The 16,093-nt window shown below is 36.8% G+C and overlaps 1 protein-coding gene across 1 annotated transcript; it reads left to right on the forward strand.

Moving 5' to 3' along the window:
• The first annotated feature begins 6,269 nt into the window (after nucleotides 1–6,269).
• LOC149173640 (uncharacterized) lies at nucleotides 6,270–9,809 on the forward strand. The gene is made up of 2 exons (XM_089427966.1): nucleotides 6,270–9,178; nucleotides 9,281–9,809. Exons 1-2 carry the CDS (start codon nucleotides 6,421–6,423, stop codon nucleotides 9,727–9,729), a joined length of 3,207 nt encoding a protein of 1,068 aa, XP_089284092.1. The 5' UTR covers nucleotides 6,270–6,420; the 3' UTR covers nucleotides 9,730–9,809.
• Nucleotides 9,810–16,093: the final 6,284 nt, after the last annotated feature.

Consider the following 16,093-nt stretch of genomic DNA (forward strand, 5'->3'; position numbering starts at 1 on the left):
AATATCTTGGAAGCCTCTACAAGCTGATATAATTACCTTCCCAAGAAATTACTTCTAATGTTAACAATATTATTTTTTATTCCATTATATAAATGTATGCCATAACAACCCTATTTGATGATTTCTTTTATGAATCTAGGGCATCAAGTAGCTTAAGGTTTTTTCATTATATTGGCATGCTTTGGACAATGTTAGGGTTTTTAGATTAAGACTCCTTCACATGGTCACTTTATTCATTGGAATTAGGGAATCTTCAATACTTAGGACTTCATTCATTTAGGGCTTCATTCATTCATGCATACATTGCTTAGGTCAACATGGGAATCAGTAGGGTTTTATCATATGAATGAACCATGCTAGTGTATAGACCTAGGGTTTCTTTATCTTAGGATTTCAACAATGCATATTAGAGCTAGGGCATATTTAATACATTAGGCCTTGCTTCAACACAACTAGGGCATCATAGAACATCTAGGGTTTGCATCACCAATGACATCATATTGACAGAGCTTCATATATTGTTAGGGTTTCATCATATGCATTTGACACCCAGGGTTATCATATTCAACAATGCTAGGGTTTGCTACTAGGGTTTATACTTAGGGTTAGGGTTTTGCACTTAGGGTTTTCTCCTAGGATTTGCTTCAACAATGCACCGAGGGTGATCTGCAGCTGAATGTTAGTTTTGTTGTGCTAATTTCAATTACAGATTTATAAACACATGCTTGTCGATTACTTCATGTGCAGGGTTCTCTTATGCTGTTTGTGATTGGAAATAGGTAAATTTTATGTCAAGTTTTATGTGAAATCATGAGAAGAATAACATCAAAGTAAAGTGTTGAACAATAGCAAGAAAATGAACAGAAAACCATCAAGAAAAACACTCAACACAGTGTTTTGATAAAGGAGTTCACCCCTCCTGGGCTACATCTCCTTGGTCCAGCTTCCATGGCTTGGGCCTCTGTATTTGCTCAAAATGGGAAAAAAAATTATAGCTTACAATGCTCTACAGCTCCTGAAATCTACTTCAATGGACTTAGAGCATCCCAAAACCCCTAAGATGACTCTCCAAGCTCTGCAAATGGACTACAGCTGTTTTGGGCTTGACCTCCTCCCTGGTGGCCCTAGGCTTCATTAAACTTCAACATGGAAAAATCACATACAGAAGTGCCTCATTGCCTCTGAAACCTGTTCCATTGTGTTTAGAATGTCAAAATCATCTAGGAACACCTTTTTATGATCCTCATTTAGTCAAAAAATGATCCATTTATGGCTCAAACTAACTTTCCCTAGAAACTCTCCTCCAAAACTGGAAGAACTCTAGTTAGCTCCACTAAAATTGGTGGAAGGGCCGAAATTGGTGGCACCGCTAAAAACACAGCCAGTTTAATCTGGAGTTTAATTAACTATTAATTGTAGTTAATGAAGCACTAATCGTGCTTAACGAAAAATCCACACATTTTGTAAAACGGTTAACCTTAACTGTTGGCAGTCTCCGCTTGAACTAGACACATGTCATGGTTAGCATTTAACATTGTGGTTTATGGTTAACCGTTAACCATAGTCATTAACCGCTAGAGGAGTGGACACATGCTGCGGTTGGGAGTTTGCGGTTATGTGCTTTATGTTGCCGTCGGATATGCTAACCGTAACCATCACTATTTGGCGCGTTCACATGGGCTTAACCATCGTGGTTTGTGGTTTAAGTTGGTTCCGAAGGTTAGTTAGCCGTGTGGTTAATGTGATGTGTTCACATGGAGGGCTGGCCTGCGGGCTGGCCCTCCTAACCGCCAACCCAAAAACCATTCAATGTTAAATATATGTGGCAAACATATATGGTTAAGAACCATAGTTAGAGGAGATGTTAAGGCACGAGCACTGTGGAGGGGAGGTCACCTTCCCATTGGTCCAACTCAACCACAATTTCCCAATAACAAGATGCCACTTGGCACAATATAACTCATCCACCTGTATGAGAATATTCTAGGGAATATTCTCCTTTCTGACTGGGCTATACGGATTCCCAGTCAGCATCCCAGTCAACCTTTTCCAAAATTTTGCCTGTTTGGTGAAACAGTCAACGGGCTCTAACTTCCTCATACGAACTCTGTTTTGAATGAAACGATTTGTGTTGGGATCGTATCGCCGAGACGGACATGGTTGTTCAGGTTTTGAGTAATTCTAGACACTTTTATTTTTGAGCTATTTCTTGCCCCTAATCTAGATTCTGATCAGAGGGTTTATCATCATATTGACATCAATGACAACTTTACCAATATCATATACGATTGATGATGCCTTGATCTGGATTTAAACAAGAATGCAACAAATTACAGATATAACCATAAATACAAAGATGCAGCATAAATAACACTTCATTTCATTAATATCAAATATTGAAGTATAATTACAAACACAATGGAAATAAGACTAGTTAGGCGATGGTAGCTTATCTCTAAGAAGAGATGTGGTGGCTACATGCCTCTGAACTGAGTTACAATGAGGCTCAAGGGCCTTTTTATTATTGAACAATAAGAGAAAACCCTAAACAAGCAAAACCCTAACCCGAGGAAATGTAATACCAAGAGTTTATGGGCCTCGTTGGGGTTAGTTGGGCATCCAACTTCCCAAGGTCGTAACTTAGTCATATTATCTCTGTTTGACGTGTATGATACCTCGTTGGAAAGATCTCTTGGAGGACTACACTATTAATGTGATTTCCACAGCAATCGCCAAAGCAATTTTGCCAAAAAAACGTCGTTGAGGGCCTCAAAATGGCTGCAAAAGTTCAGGATCCGAAAAACTGCCAAAATTAGTAAACTGTGCTACAATTAAGGAAATAGATGAACTGAAAGAGACAGTGGTGGGGGTCCAAGTGGGATAGGCGGGTGGCCACCAACATCCACCTAGATCATTCCTCCCCCCTTAGGAACCAATGGTCCCCATTGCGTTGAGTGCCTCCATGAGATGGGGAAACTTCTACTGAACTTGGTCCCTGGTGAGATGTTCTGCAATCTTTGATGTGTCTAGTAATGGTGGGACGCATGGTTGAGGGTGATCTACATTGAAAACTCGGTGCAAGCCAAAGAATGGGGGAATGGTGTGCTCCAAAGAATTGTTTCCCACAACCTTAGTAATGGTGTAAGGACCATATCAGAGTGGTCTGAACTTCTAATGGGATCTTGTAAGGCATTCTTTCTGCAAATGCAGCCAGACTTTGTTGACCACCTAAAACTTGTGTGGCACGTGATCTTGATCATGTCCCTGCTTGTACTTGGCATTTTCCACTAGGGAACAACAATATATCGGCTCATTGGGTAGAGGTTCTTTGGGAGTGAAATTGAATGAATGCTTGACTTAACAGTGCAATGGTACCCTTGTGGGTGAGGAGAAGATGTCCCTGTATTCTTTCATGACTGTATCCACCTACTTCTGTTGCATGGAGGAACCCTTCTCGAGGGCCATGGATGTGGCTACAATCTTCCCCTTACTTTTAGATCCAACCAGAAAGAAAATAAATTTCCTAGTCTAGGAGACGATCTTGCTGCATTTCTTAACAGAGATCAAAGAGGTGGCAGTAGGTGGGGCTACCTCTGGTATCCTGTATAACGTATTACCCAAAGAAATAATCACAGAGCGAGGTCTAGACTCATATACAACATGTCACTTCCACAAGTATGGTTGTCCTAATAATACATCACAAACTTTGAGAGGAGAAACATCAGACAATACCTCATTTGTGAAGGGCTTGATGTTGTAGGGAAGGTGGCACTGCTGGCTGACTCGGAGATCTCATCCTTGGTGAAGCCACCCAATGTTGTATGGCTACGGGTGTGGTATGGTCAATAGGCCCAGCCGCTTCATGACCTTTGTTGAAATTAGGTTCTTTTGGCTACCACTGTCGACAATGAATTGCAGCAGCGAACCCTTCACTGCCTTGCCGTATTCAGCTTGAATCCATCTATAATGCGCTCTATCCATCCAAAGGAGTGCCCAATCCTTACCTTGGGGCACCCTATCTATCCACAAGAGAATCCAAGTCCTTATAACATGCCATATCTATCCATAAGAGCACCCAACTCAGTGCAATGCACCCTATTTGTCTGCAAAAGCACCAAAGTCTTCATAGTGCACACTATTTGTTTGTAGAGGCACCCAAGTTTATCCATAATCTATCTTTCCAATGGGCCAAAATGTCCATTTGAAATCTACCTTACCAAGTTAACCCGAAAATGCACCTTGCCAATGGACCAAGGTGTCTCCACCGAATCATCTATATCCAACATTGGTCAGGTCAATTTTATTAGTTCGATGAAGGTGCTTAATGCCACTCTTGGAAAGGGTCTTACACCCTCTTAGTAATGACTCAACATATTGATAATAGCTCACATAGAAAAACAGATTTGACTAACTTTTACTATTTGAGGGAGTTCATATGAAGGATCTCACCTATCACACAACAATTCATAAATATTCACAAAGGGAGCTCTATGTATGAACACCTAACAATTGCCCTTTCCTCTCAAACATATTCAACTCAATTTTAATGAGAAGGAGCTACAGAAAGCATTTTACCCCTCATAAATCTCATTTTTTCTTTACAATAAAAAAACATAATTTTATGACATGGTGGGAACTCTTTGGGAACATATCCCTATTTTATTGTAATGCTCTATCTCTGAAATCTCAATGTTCCACATAATCTCATTTCATCCTTTATGAAAATTAATATAATTATCTTTATAAATCAACTCAATATCCTCTTACTCATTTCTTTCGGCATCTACAACTTGATATCTTTCTTCTTTTCCCTTAACTAATCTTTCTTTGAATCTTTTTCCTACAAGCCATAAAAATTTTGTTGGGATATGACACTAAATAATTTAAAAGAATGTAAAACAAACACAATATAAAATATCCAATCAAACACTTTTTTTTCACAATTTTACTATTAATTCAATCTTCTAAACAATAAGCAAATGCCAAAACAATAATATATGCATAGTACGCCGTGGAATCCTAACGCGGGAACCTTTTTTCACAATTTTACTATTAATTCAAACTTTTAAACAATAAGCAAATGCCAAAACAATAATATATGCATAGTACGCTGTGGAATCCTAATGCGGGAACCTTTTCGATGGTTTCACTGTTTACAAGCTTCAACTTACTAGAAGCTACAACCCCAGGTTTTCTAGCACCCACTGGGAGAAAGCAACAACCAACCCCAGGTTTTCTAGCACCCGTTGGGAGAAAGCAACAACCTTGCTCCTAATTTTCAGGCTCCAATTTGAAGGTAGGTACAACTCCCTTAATCTTGCCACCTAGCAAAAGAAATGGTGTGAAGGTACAACTCCCTTAATCTTGCCACCTAGCAAAAGAAATGGTGTGACAAGGGCAATAAGATTATGATGGTTTTGCATTTGTTTGCATTAGTGTTTATGGTCTTTTTGCTTATGAATGGTGAGGTTGTTGATCTCTTCTACACAACCTAGAGTTTCTTCAACAAACCATTAACGCATTTTAGCTCATGTTGATGACAACACTTCAACAATGTTAATCACTACTTTAATATCAATATCAACATCTCAACAATAACATAAAATTTTAAATCCCTCATATTAACACCCTAGTAATGCAGCTTAACATTTATCATATCATATTAATAAATCCCTCGTATTAACACCCTAGTAATGCAGTTAACATGTACCCATGCAGCTAACATGTACCCTCTCTCACAGTCTGTTGTGCACGCAAAACAAATACGTTTTTTTTGGTTGGTTTACTAATATCTAGAATCTGCTGGACATTTTTCTTATTCCTTGATTATTCAACTGAGTGGGGTCTTCATAGTGTTGGAACTTGGATAAACCCAGGAATAGTCAACAGTCGTTAACCAGTGATTAGTCACCGTGAAAGGTGTCTATCGACTATTTATCTGGATTCTGCATCCGTCCAAAAGTCACACACCAATAGTCAAGATGACCCGGGCAAGATTTTTTGGACGATTCAAAGCCTTTTTGCCGTGTAGTTGGAACAGGGGGTTGATAATGGAGAATGTGCGCAGTATATACTCCAGATATTTGAAAAAATTGGCATACTAGACGATTTATCTGCTAACGTCCAAAAGTCACAGACCAATAGTCAATAGTCAAGATGACCCTTTTGCCTTGCCGTTGGAGCAGGGTATTGATAATGGATAACGACCAAACACTTCCTTATCGGAATCCTATGGAGATTTATGGACGATTGGTAATGGAGAACGATTAGACTATTCCTTTCCGGAATCCTATCGAGGTGCGTGGTATGTACGTTAGATTTCTGGAAAAAATAGCAGACTCGACAATTTCGACAATATTTTTCTATGTTTGAATTTCTTCTCACTTTACATTTTCTATTATTCTAAATTCGAAGTTAAAAATGAATCTATGCGTCTATATAAGCAATCACAATGGTTTTCTGAAGCATTGTGATTGTTGTGTTTCACAGATCACTCTGTTAGAGAAGGAAATGATGGAGATCTGTTACCTCCCTTCTCTTTTCTGGTGGTGCCACCTACTCTTCTTTTATTTCATTCTCTTTCTCAATCCTTTTGTGTTTTCCACACCCATCGCCCATTTCCCTCGTCTCACCAATGCTTCTGATCAACACGCTCTGCTTGCTTTCAAGTCTGCCATCACATATGATCCCTACCAATCATTAGCTGCCACCTGGAAACCAAATGTTTCATTCTGCGAGTGGAAGGGTATCATATGCAGCAGGCGCAGGCAGAGAGTCGTTTCCCTCAATGTTTCAAGCATGGGATTACAAGGTACAATCTCTCCCCTTCTCGCCAATCTCTCCTTTCTTACAGTACTCAGCCTTCGCAATAACAGTTTCCACGGTCAAATTCCCTATCAATTGGGAACCCTCTCTCGCTTAAAGATGCTTCGCCTGTCTCTCAATCATCTCCAAGGTTCCATTCCACCCACCCTGGGTATGTGCCACAATTTGCGGAACTTGACTCTGTCTCGTAACAATCTCACAGGAAACATTCCCCCACAACTATGTACTCTCCCCAACCTAGTATTCATGGCCTTGGGAGTTAACAATTTGACGGGAACAATCCCGGACTGCTTGGGAAACATATCCTCTTTGCAGTACTTAGATTTAGATAGCAACAACCTTCACGGCAGTGTTCCTTCCGAATTGGGTATGCTAAGCCAGCTCATCTTTCTTAATCTGGGACTTAATCATCTAACGGGACACATTCCGTTGGAGTTGGGTATGCTAAGCCAGCTCAGCATTCTCTCTCTGACTCTTAATCAGGTAAGCGGCACCATTCCTTCTTCCCTTTTCAATTGTACAAAGCTTCAAGTGATTTCCTTAGTAGGAAACCAACTCAGCGGAATAGTGCCCATGGAGTTGGGTAAATTGACACATCTGCAGACTCTTTTCTTAAACGGCAATCACCTGATTAGCGGCAGCACCACGAGATGCCCCATTCTTGATGCTCTTAGTAACTGTTCCAATCTACTATTTGTAGACTTATCCGTGAATAATCTCACAGGAAAATTGCCGTTTACTATAGGCCAGCTCTCTACAAAACTCTACTTCTTAGACTTGAGTTTCAATGAATTAGCAGGAGGAATACCTCCACAAATTGGAAACCTAACTAGTTTAACATTTCTTAGTTTAGAAAGTAATTCTTTTACAGGGTCAATTCCTTCGTCAGTTAATATGCTTCAGAAGTTGGAGAGGTTATATATGGGTTCCAATAATTTACAAGGAAACATCCTTATGGAAATTGGGCACCTAAAAACCTTAGGGCTTTTAGATCTCTCTAAGAATAATTTCTCTGGAAGAATCCCTGATTTTGTGGCCAACCTCCAGCAGCTAAGATATTTATATCTTAACCAGAACCAGTTATCAAGAAATATCCCTGCAAATTTAGGGAAATGTGTGAACTTACTCTTGCTAGATCTATCATACAACAAACTTACTGGGCACATACCTCCACAAGTTGCAGGCCTTGCAAATTTAGCCTTCTATTTCAACTTGTCAAACAATTTATTACATGGCCATGTACCTTTAGCACTAGGAAAGTTCAATAAGCTTCAAGCTATAGATATTTCTGCAAATCAATTAACTGGTTACATTCCAAGTGCACTTGGAAGTTGCCAAGAAATAGAATATCTTAATCTTTCTTGCAACACACTTGAAGGTCCAATTCCACTATCCCTCAGTGAACTTCTCAGCCTTCAGGACCTAGATCTCTCGTCCAACAATTTGTCAGGTGGAATACCCATATCGCTAGAAAATCTCACAATGCTCCATCACTTGAATTTTTCTTTTAACAAGTTGTCAGGAGAAGTCCCTAAAGAGGGAGTTTTCAAAAAGATTGCCGCCACTGCATTTATGGGAAATCTTGCTCTATGTGGACCTTGGGTAAATCTACCACCATGCTATGCTCATAAACATGAAAGTGTTCTAAATCTAAAAAGAGTTATCGCACTCATTTTTGTTGTAGCATTTGTTGTATTGTGTTTGTTTCTTGCAATCTTGTGGAGACGAAAATGCAAGAGACATATTCAGAAAGAGACTGGTCCAACATTAAATGTGGGCCATCGAAGAATCTCCTACGCAGAGCTCGTCATTGCAACAAATGAATTTAGTGATGCCAACTTGTTAGGAGTTGGTAGTTTTGGCAAAGTGTACAAAGGGCTTTTGAATGATGGCACAATGGTGGCTGTCAAGATTCTCAATCTACAAAATGAAGGGGCTCAAAAGAGTTTTGATAGAGAGTGTAAAGTTTTGGGTAAAGTTAGACACCGAAATTTGATTCGGGTCATAACCTGTTATTCAGATCTCCAAATCAAAGCTTTGATATTTCCATTAATGCCAAATGGGAGCCTAGAAAAGTGGTTATATCCCGATGATGGAGAACAAAGTAGTTTGAATATGATTCAAAGGTTGAATATAGCAATAGACATCGCCCAAGGCATGGCGTATCTCCATCACCATTGTTTTGTGCAAGTGATTCATTGTGATTTGAAACCCAACAATGTGTTGTTGGGTGAAGATATGACTGCATATTTAATAGACTTCGGCATTGCTACTATATGTTTTGCAAGTAATGAAGATGGAGCTCTCACTTCCACAAATGCACTCAAAGGATCTACAGGGTACATTCCTCCAGGTATTATTTAAACTATATACCATCTTAAGCAATGTTATGATTTTCTTATGTTTGCTTAACATTTTGAATTAAAAGATTTAAGATGAGGATCTATAAATGCAGAATATGGAGTGGGAGGACAAGTTACAATAAAAGGCGATGTATATAGCTATGGAATAGTGTTATTGGAAATGCTCACTAGAAAGAAGCCCACACATGAAATGTTTGTGGAAGGAATGAACTTGCAAAAATGGGTGGGTAGTAGTTCCCCAAACCGAGTACAAGAAGTAGCCGACATGAGTCTATTGAGGAGGACTAATAGATGCAGTGAAGAAGATAAGGATCTCAATTGTCTTAGTTCACTGATAAATGTGGGCTTACTTTGCACAAATGAATCTCCTCAAGGACGACCTACTATGATGGGCATTCTATGCACGTTGCAAAACATCAAAGACACTTTTTTGAGCACTACTTCCATTCCCAAATTCCAATCAAATCTAACACATTTGTTGGGTAGTACAAGTACTACTATGAACAACATTTGTGAAGGTCAAAGTTCTTCCACATCTTAGTCTATTGTAACAAAGTGGTAGTTATGTAACTAAACTATGATGTAATTTGAGTCTTATTTCCCTTTCCTTGTTTGTACATAAATATGTTGTTGATTGTATGCAAATGTGAACAATAAAGTTAGATCCATTGTCAATGGTGTTTTGGAAATGTGGAAATGTTTTTATTATTCTAAAATTTCTTATTCTATCTCAAAAAAAAAATTATATTCAATATCCTTTACATGTATAACTGAATGCATCACACTCACCAAGTATTAAACACATTAAAAGTTTTGTATTTCTTTTAAATAATTAAAATATAGAAATATTTTTTAGTTCTAGAAATTATTGAAGAAAATATCATAATTTCTAATTAATGAATATATTGTTGATTTTTTTTTTTAATGAATATACTCATGAAACTAGAATAATTAATACAAAATCATAAGCACAAACATACATCCATACCCTATTGAAGTGGTTGTGTATCTTGCAAACATATATCAGTAATAGAGTAAAAGGTTGAGTGTTATTATTAAACTATGAAACATGTGTTACTTCTTTGCCTTGAAAAGTGTGGAGTTATGCAGCAGCAAATATATTTTGATTCTATAGATACTATGATTCAGAGCCATGTTAGTGATATTATGATTCAGAGCCATGTTAGTTCTAATTAGACAGAGTCCTAATTATTCTCAGATCCATGATTGGAAAGTCCTAAATTATTAGAGCCATGATCCATTCTTGAAAATTGTATTTGATATTGGATGTTAAAGCAGTGGAAGTTCTATTTTAAAAATTATCATTGCTATTAGATGCTAACGTAATGGAAGTTCTATTTCTTTTTTCAAATTTCATTGAAATTTTCAGTGAGTTTTAGGCATGCCGGAGATTGATGGTTTAAGGAATATGTCAGTGAGCTTCCACCTAAGAAGGGGAAAGTACGATTAAATATTTAGCAGGAACATAAAATCATGGGGCAGAAGTCCCAGGAGGAGCAACAAGAGTTTTTGAGAATGTCCTAGGAGGAGCATGTGTGTGACTAACAACCACACCTACAATTCACCCAATTTTAAATGCATTGTCCAGTTCCCTGGCAAGGTTCTTTTCGACAGAAGTTCTTACTAGTTTAGCAACTTCAGCCTTCCCTTTGCCTTCAAAATATCCAAGGTGGATAGCATTTTGGACTGATGTCCAATTCTTCTCTCCGCATCTCTCCTGAAAACTTATTTTATTTTTTTCTTTTGAAACAGACGCTAATTTTATGCTAGATATAGTTAAGGAAGGAGAATGCAACAATGGTGGTTGTTGGACTACTTTCAGGATGGTACATAAAAAGATGGAGGTTGGAAGGAACAAGATATCAATGGCATGATTCCCACCCCCATCCTCTCCTTCGTTAGGCACTGAAGATATAGATTACAGAGATGAAGTTCTCAAGAGATTGCAGAGATTTTCGACATCGATTATCCCACTCAAAAGCCCACCAAGAAAATCTCGCTAGAACTTGCTGAGGTTTGGAAAACTTGCCGAGGTTTGGAAAACTTGCCGAGCGCATTATTCCCTTCGAGCATTATTATTCCCTTCTAACTATGTTCATCCATCTTCCAGAGAGCCTGTGCATGTGTATAAATTTAATTTGAAGATTTCTTGAAACACATGGTCGAAGTTCATTGAAGAAATACAGAACATGTTTGTGATTTCTTCATTATAAAAAATATGGGTGAAGCTCGTTGCTTTGCTTTAGAGATTGAAGAAAAAACGTGCCAAGCATTATTATTGCTTTGCTTTAGAGGTTTGGAAAACGTGCCAAGCATTATTATTCCCTTCTAACTATGTTCATCCATCTTGCAGAGAGCCTGTGCATGTGTATAAATTTAATTTCAAGATTTCTTGAAACACATGGTCGAAGTTCATTGAAGAAATACAGAACATGTTTGTGATTTCCAGTCCGGCTCACGCAGAACCTCCAGCCAATAAAAAAATGGTGGTCGACAGTCACATCTCACCTGAACCGGTCAGGAAAGCGATGAACTTATCCCGCGAGTCCGGTGTTGAGGGAAAAACCAAAGGGGAGCCCTCACAAAGCAAAGTAAAATCATACACTTGGGAGCATTCATCGAATGGGAGTGTTCCCCTTGGATTCCTAAGATATACGATAACCCCTTCCTTTACCTGGAGCAACAAGAATTGGATAGGAAGGAAAAAAGTCTGTAGGGTAACGTCCCAGGAAGCAAGTGCATCTCACCCAAATCAAGAATTATGAGGACATGGAACCGCCGAAACAGGGATGCTAAATTCCTTCGATAATCTTTCTCAGCGTATTAATTTTTCATGCTATTTATGTTTCAATTATGTTTACTTTGTTTTGGTGTCATTTTATCACCATTATGGCTTCGAACTCTCAGAGAGAGCGTCCGATTTCATTTTCACGGGAAGTTGGTCTCCCCAATTTTTTCCTTGTTCTCTTTGTTTCAGTCATGTTCAATTTGCTTTTCTGTCTCTAAGTTATCACTTTTTGTTTAAAACTATTTGAGAGACCATATGGGTTCCCTCATGGGAAAATGGTATCCCAATTCTCTCTTAACGCATTCATGTTTTTCTGTCCACAAATAGCTATTCCAAACCTCCATGATTGTATTTTACGAATATTTTTTAAAATATAAAAAAAATTGTCTTGCTTGCAAATTTTTTTTAGTTAAACGAGTGATATACAGATAAGTCAAAATAGTTAATAGGTTGTCAATGTGATATCTATCAAGTCATCAAGGTGATATTAATTGCCATATACCTATGCCTGGTAGGTATAAGAAGTAATTACATCATTTGATAGCTTCAAAACAACGAATGAAAATAATATATCACTATTATGTTAGAGAAGATATGTGGATCTATTATGAACCAAATGTTTTATTTTTTATTTTTTGGTATTAAGAGAATGCTTCTATTCTTTATTTTATTCTATTTTTGATTCCTTTTTGGTTTACCCCACTTCAATTATCTAATTTACCCCACTTCAATTATCTAATTTTTGGCATTCTCATCTGGACAATGCTTTTGTTTAAGAGTCTTGTTGACTAACAATTATTGATAAGTTGTATGTGTCTTCTCTCACTCTATATTATTGCCAACTCTCTCCGTTTTTGTGATATTTAATAAATTTTACGTTTGTGTGGTGTCAAACAATTTTCTATGTTATCCCTCTTGCATTAATCACAACCCAGAAAATCCACCACACTTAGTTGTTTTTGTGCATGTAGGTCGCATATCTTGTTTTTCTTCAAGTCATCTTGCATCAACATCTCCAGTTTTGACATTTGTACCCTCATTTCCACAACATATAAATCACACCTTTTCCTATACTTACCCATTTTATCATTGATGGAAGTTACAATAGGCCTTTTCTTCACTTCTCCACTCGCATGAGCTCCTCTCGCGTGAATTCCTCCTACATTACCTTGTAGTCTTTCCCACATTATTCCCTACTTAGGCATTCCTACACTTTCTCTCTTGTTGCATGTAGATAGTAGAGGAATTCCTTGGTAACATCTGATATTCAATTCTCGTATTCATTATTCTCCCCTTGACATTTTTTCAAGATGCATTAGTTCATTAAGGCCAACACATGCTTCATGTGACCTAAGATATATGGTATTATATTAGGCACATTTCTCATTGACTTAAATAACCATTATAGCGAGGATCAAATGAGTGAATGTCTTCAACAAACTTGTTCATTACTTGAAAGAGAATATTGAAAAGTGTCTAATTCATTTCATTAGCAAGAAAGACAAATTTGACATCATACATCAAGTTGGTTATGATTTAGAAGACATTCAAGATGAGTTACTTCAAGTTCGAGTGAAACAAGAAGTCGCCATTGCACCTTTACAAAATTCCATTGGGTAATTGCACAAAGATAATTTAAAGAAGGCACCGACTTCAAGATAATTCATCGACAATATCAATTGTTAGGCTTTAGGCACACGTCAAGTATTTTAAATGGAAGAAGTATTGAACACAAAATAGAGGTTTTTCCAACACTATTTTCTCTTTATTATATGGTTAGTGGGAGCCCCATCCCTATCCTTAAATGGATGAATGCATTTTTAATTTTCTAGAATATTATAGACCTTATTTAAACACTTGTATATTTTTTAGAGGTTCCTTCGAGAACTACCAAGAGTCCATATCTAGTGTAATCTTTCAAATTTGACTTTTAATCTTGAAGATTGCAAGAGTGTAACTCTTTTCATCCCAATGAGTCTGAATGAAAATGTCTTTTAAATTTATTTGTAAATGCATCCCATGATTAATTTCTTATGTCAAAATGTTTGATTCTTTACTCAAAATTATGCTGGAAATTATTGGTTTCAAAAATTTATTTAATTCCTATATCAATGTATATTATATCATTGTGAATATTTAATGTTTGGTCCTATCTCAAGCCTCTACAGTTTTCTATATTTTCTTGAATTTGAAAGTTCTTTATTAAAGGGGAGTGACCTCTCTATAAAAACAAGGGGGGAATGTTGTTACCTCAAATGTTATCATTGAAATTTGTAGGCATCATGTCTAGAGGAAAGCATCTAAGCTAACACTATCTTCTTAACCTTACTCCTCATCAAGGTTGATACAAGATCAATCAATTGGAAGAGGAATTTTACAGGATCAAGGAATTGTGAGAAGTAGTTTTGAAGACCAAGGAGTTGGACGAGATTTTTTTTTAGGAAAACCTCCAAACATAAGAAATGTTGTATACGAAGTGTCAAGAACACAACAAGATGAAAAAATTGTGTAGATTAATTACACACTGCAACAAATGCAAAATGAGATTACATGTCTCAAGAGAAGCGATAATCTTATTTCACAAAAATTGTCCCATGAAGGAAGAATGATGATTACCAAACCCTAGAGAATGAACTGATAGAAGTCAAAGACTTGAAGAACATAGACCAAAAGCACCTTGCATGTGAAATCCAAATGTAATTGTATTAGGAGAAGATGATGTGTTTGAACAAACTTAAGAATATTTATATCCATTAATGTTGAAATATTTTAAGAGTCTCATATCTTAGAATCAATGCAATATGAAGAAAATATGCAGATTCTTACTCATGATGACTTTGTTGAACTAGAAAATTCTAAAGAATACTAAGAAAATTTGGTTCAGACAAAAGCTCAAACAAGCAAACTCAAACTAGATAATTAAGTCGATGAAGGAAAAAATATTAATAATTCACCTCAATAAACATTGCAACAAGGAACTCCATATTTGATAAAGGAACAAGATAACACCACAAAAAAATTGCCTTACAATATTGGATAAATTTAGGAAGCTACAAATCACTTTCTCTCTTCTTGACTACCTCAAAAAAGGGAGAACCTACTAAAATCTTAGAAAACATGGGTCCATCAAATTTAAGAATAGAAGTAGCTTTGGTTGGTAGTCATGAAAGACCCAATTAATTTCAACAAAGAGTAAGAGGAAAGGTTTATCCTTTTATATTCCTATTGAAAATCACAACTCTATTGTGCATAATTGCATGGTAGGCAACAAAGCTACAAATAATATCATGCCTTTCAACAATAGGGTCCTTGGGGTTAGAATGCACTAAATATTGTGAAGTTAGAGAAAATATTTATGCTATCGATTCAAGAAAAATCCTTTCCTATGGTGAAATTAAAGACTTTTGTGCATGGATAAGATTGGCAACACATATAACCACAATATTCACTATAGTTGTTGTCGATCTCCTAGCTGCTTATGGAGTTGTTCTTGGTCATGATTTTTGTCTATGATTAGAGGATATATCCCAATGCAGTTGTATTAGGAGAAGATGATGTGTTTGAAGAAACTTAATAATATTTATATCCATTAATGGTTGAAATATTTAAGAACCTCATATCTTATAATCGATGCAATATGAAGAAAATATGAATATGCTTACTGCAGGTGACTTTGTTGAACTAGAAAATTTTAAAGAATACTAAGAAAATTTGGTTTAGACAAGAGCTCAAATAAAAAAATTCAAAAAAGATAATTAGGTCAATAAAGGAAAAAATATTAATAATTCTCCTAAATCAACATCACAACAAGGCACTCCATATTTGATAAAGGAACAAGATAACACCAAAACAAAAATACCTTATAATACTGGATGAACTTAGGAAGTTTCAAATCACTCTGTCTCTTCTTGACTACCTCAAAAAGGGAGAACCTACTAAAATCTTAGAAAACATGGGTCCATAAAATTTAGGAATAGAATTAGCTTTGGTTGGTAGTCATGAAAGATCCAATTAATTTCAACAAAGAGTAAGAGGAAAGGTTTATCCTTTTATATTCCTATTGAAAATCACAACTCTATTGTGCATAATTGCATGG

This window comes from Pinus tabuliformis, chromosome 4_2, assembly GCF_031772625.1.
Source record: "Pinus tabuliformis cultivar Carrire ecotype Pingquan chromosome 4_2, CPIR1, whole genome shotgun sequence".
In the NCBI taxonomy this organism is placed as follows: Eukaryota; Viridiplantae; Streptophyta; class Pinopsida; order Pinales; family Pinaceae; genus Pinus; species Pinus tabuliformis.

Excerpts from the sequence above, each read along its gene's own strand:
- LOC149173640 (XM_089427966.1), top strand. The coding sequence starts at position 6,421 with ATGAATCTATGCGTCTATATAAGCAATCACAATGGTTTTCTGAAGCAT. Across the intron at positions 9,179-9,280 it reads TACAGGGTACATTCCTCCAG|AATATGGAGTGGGAGGACAA; the intron begins GTATTATTTAAA and ends CTATAAATGCAG.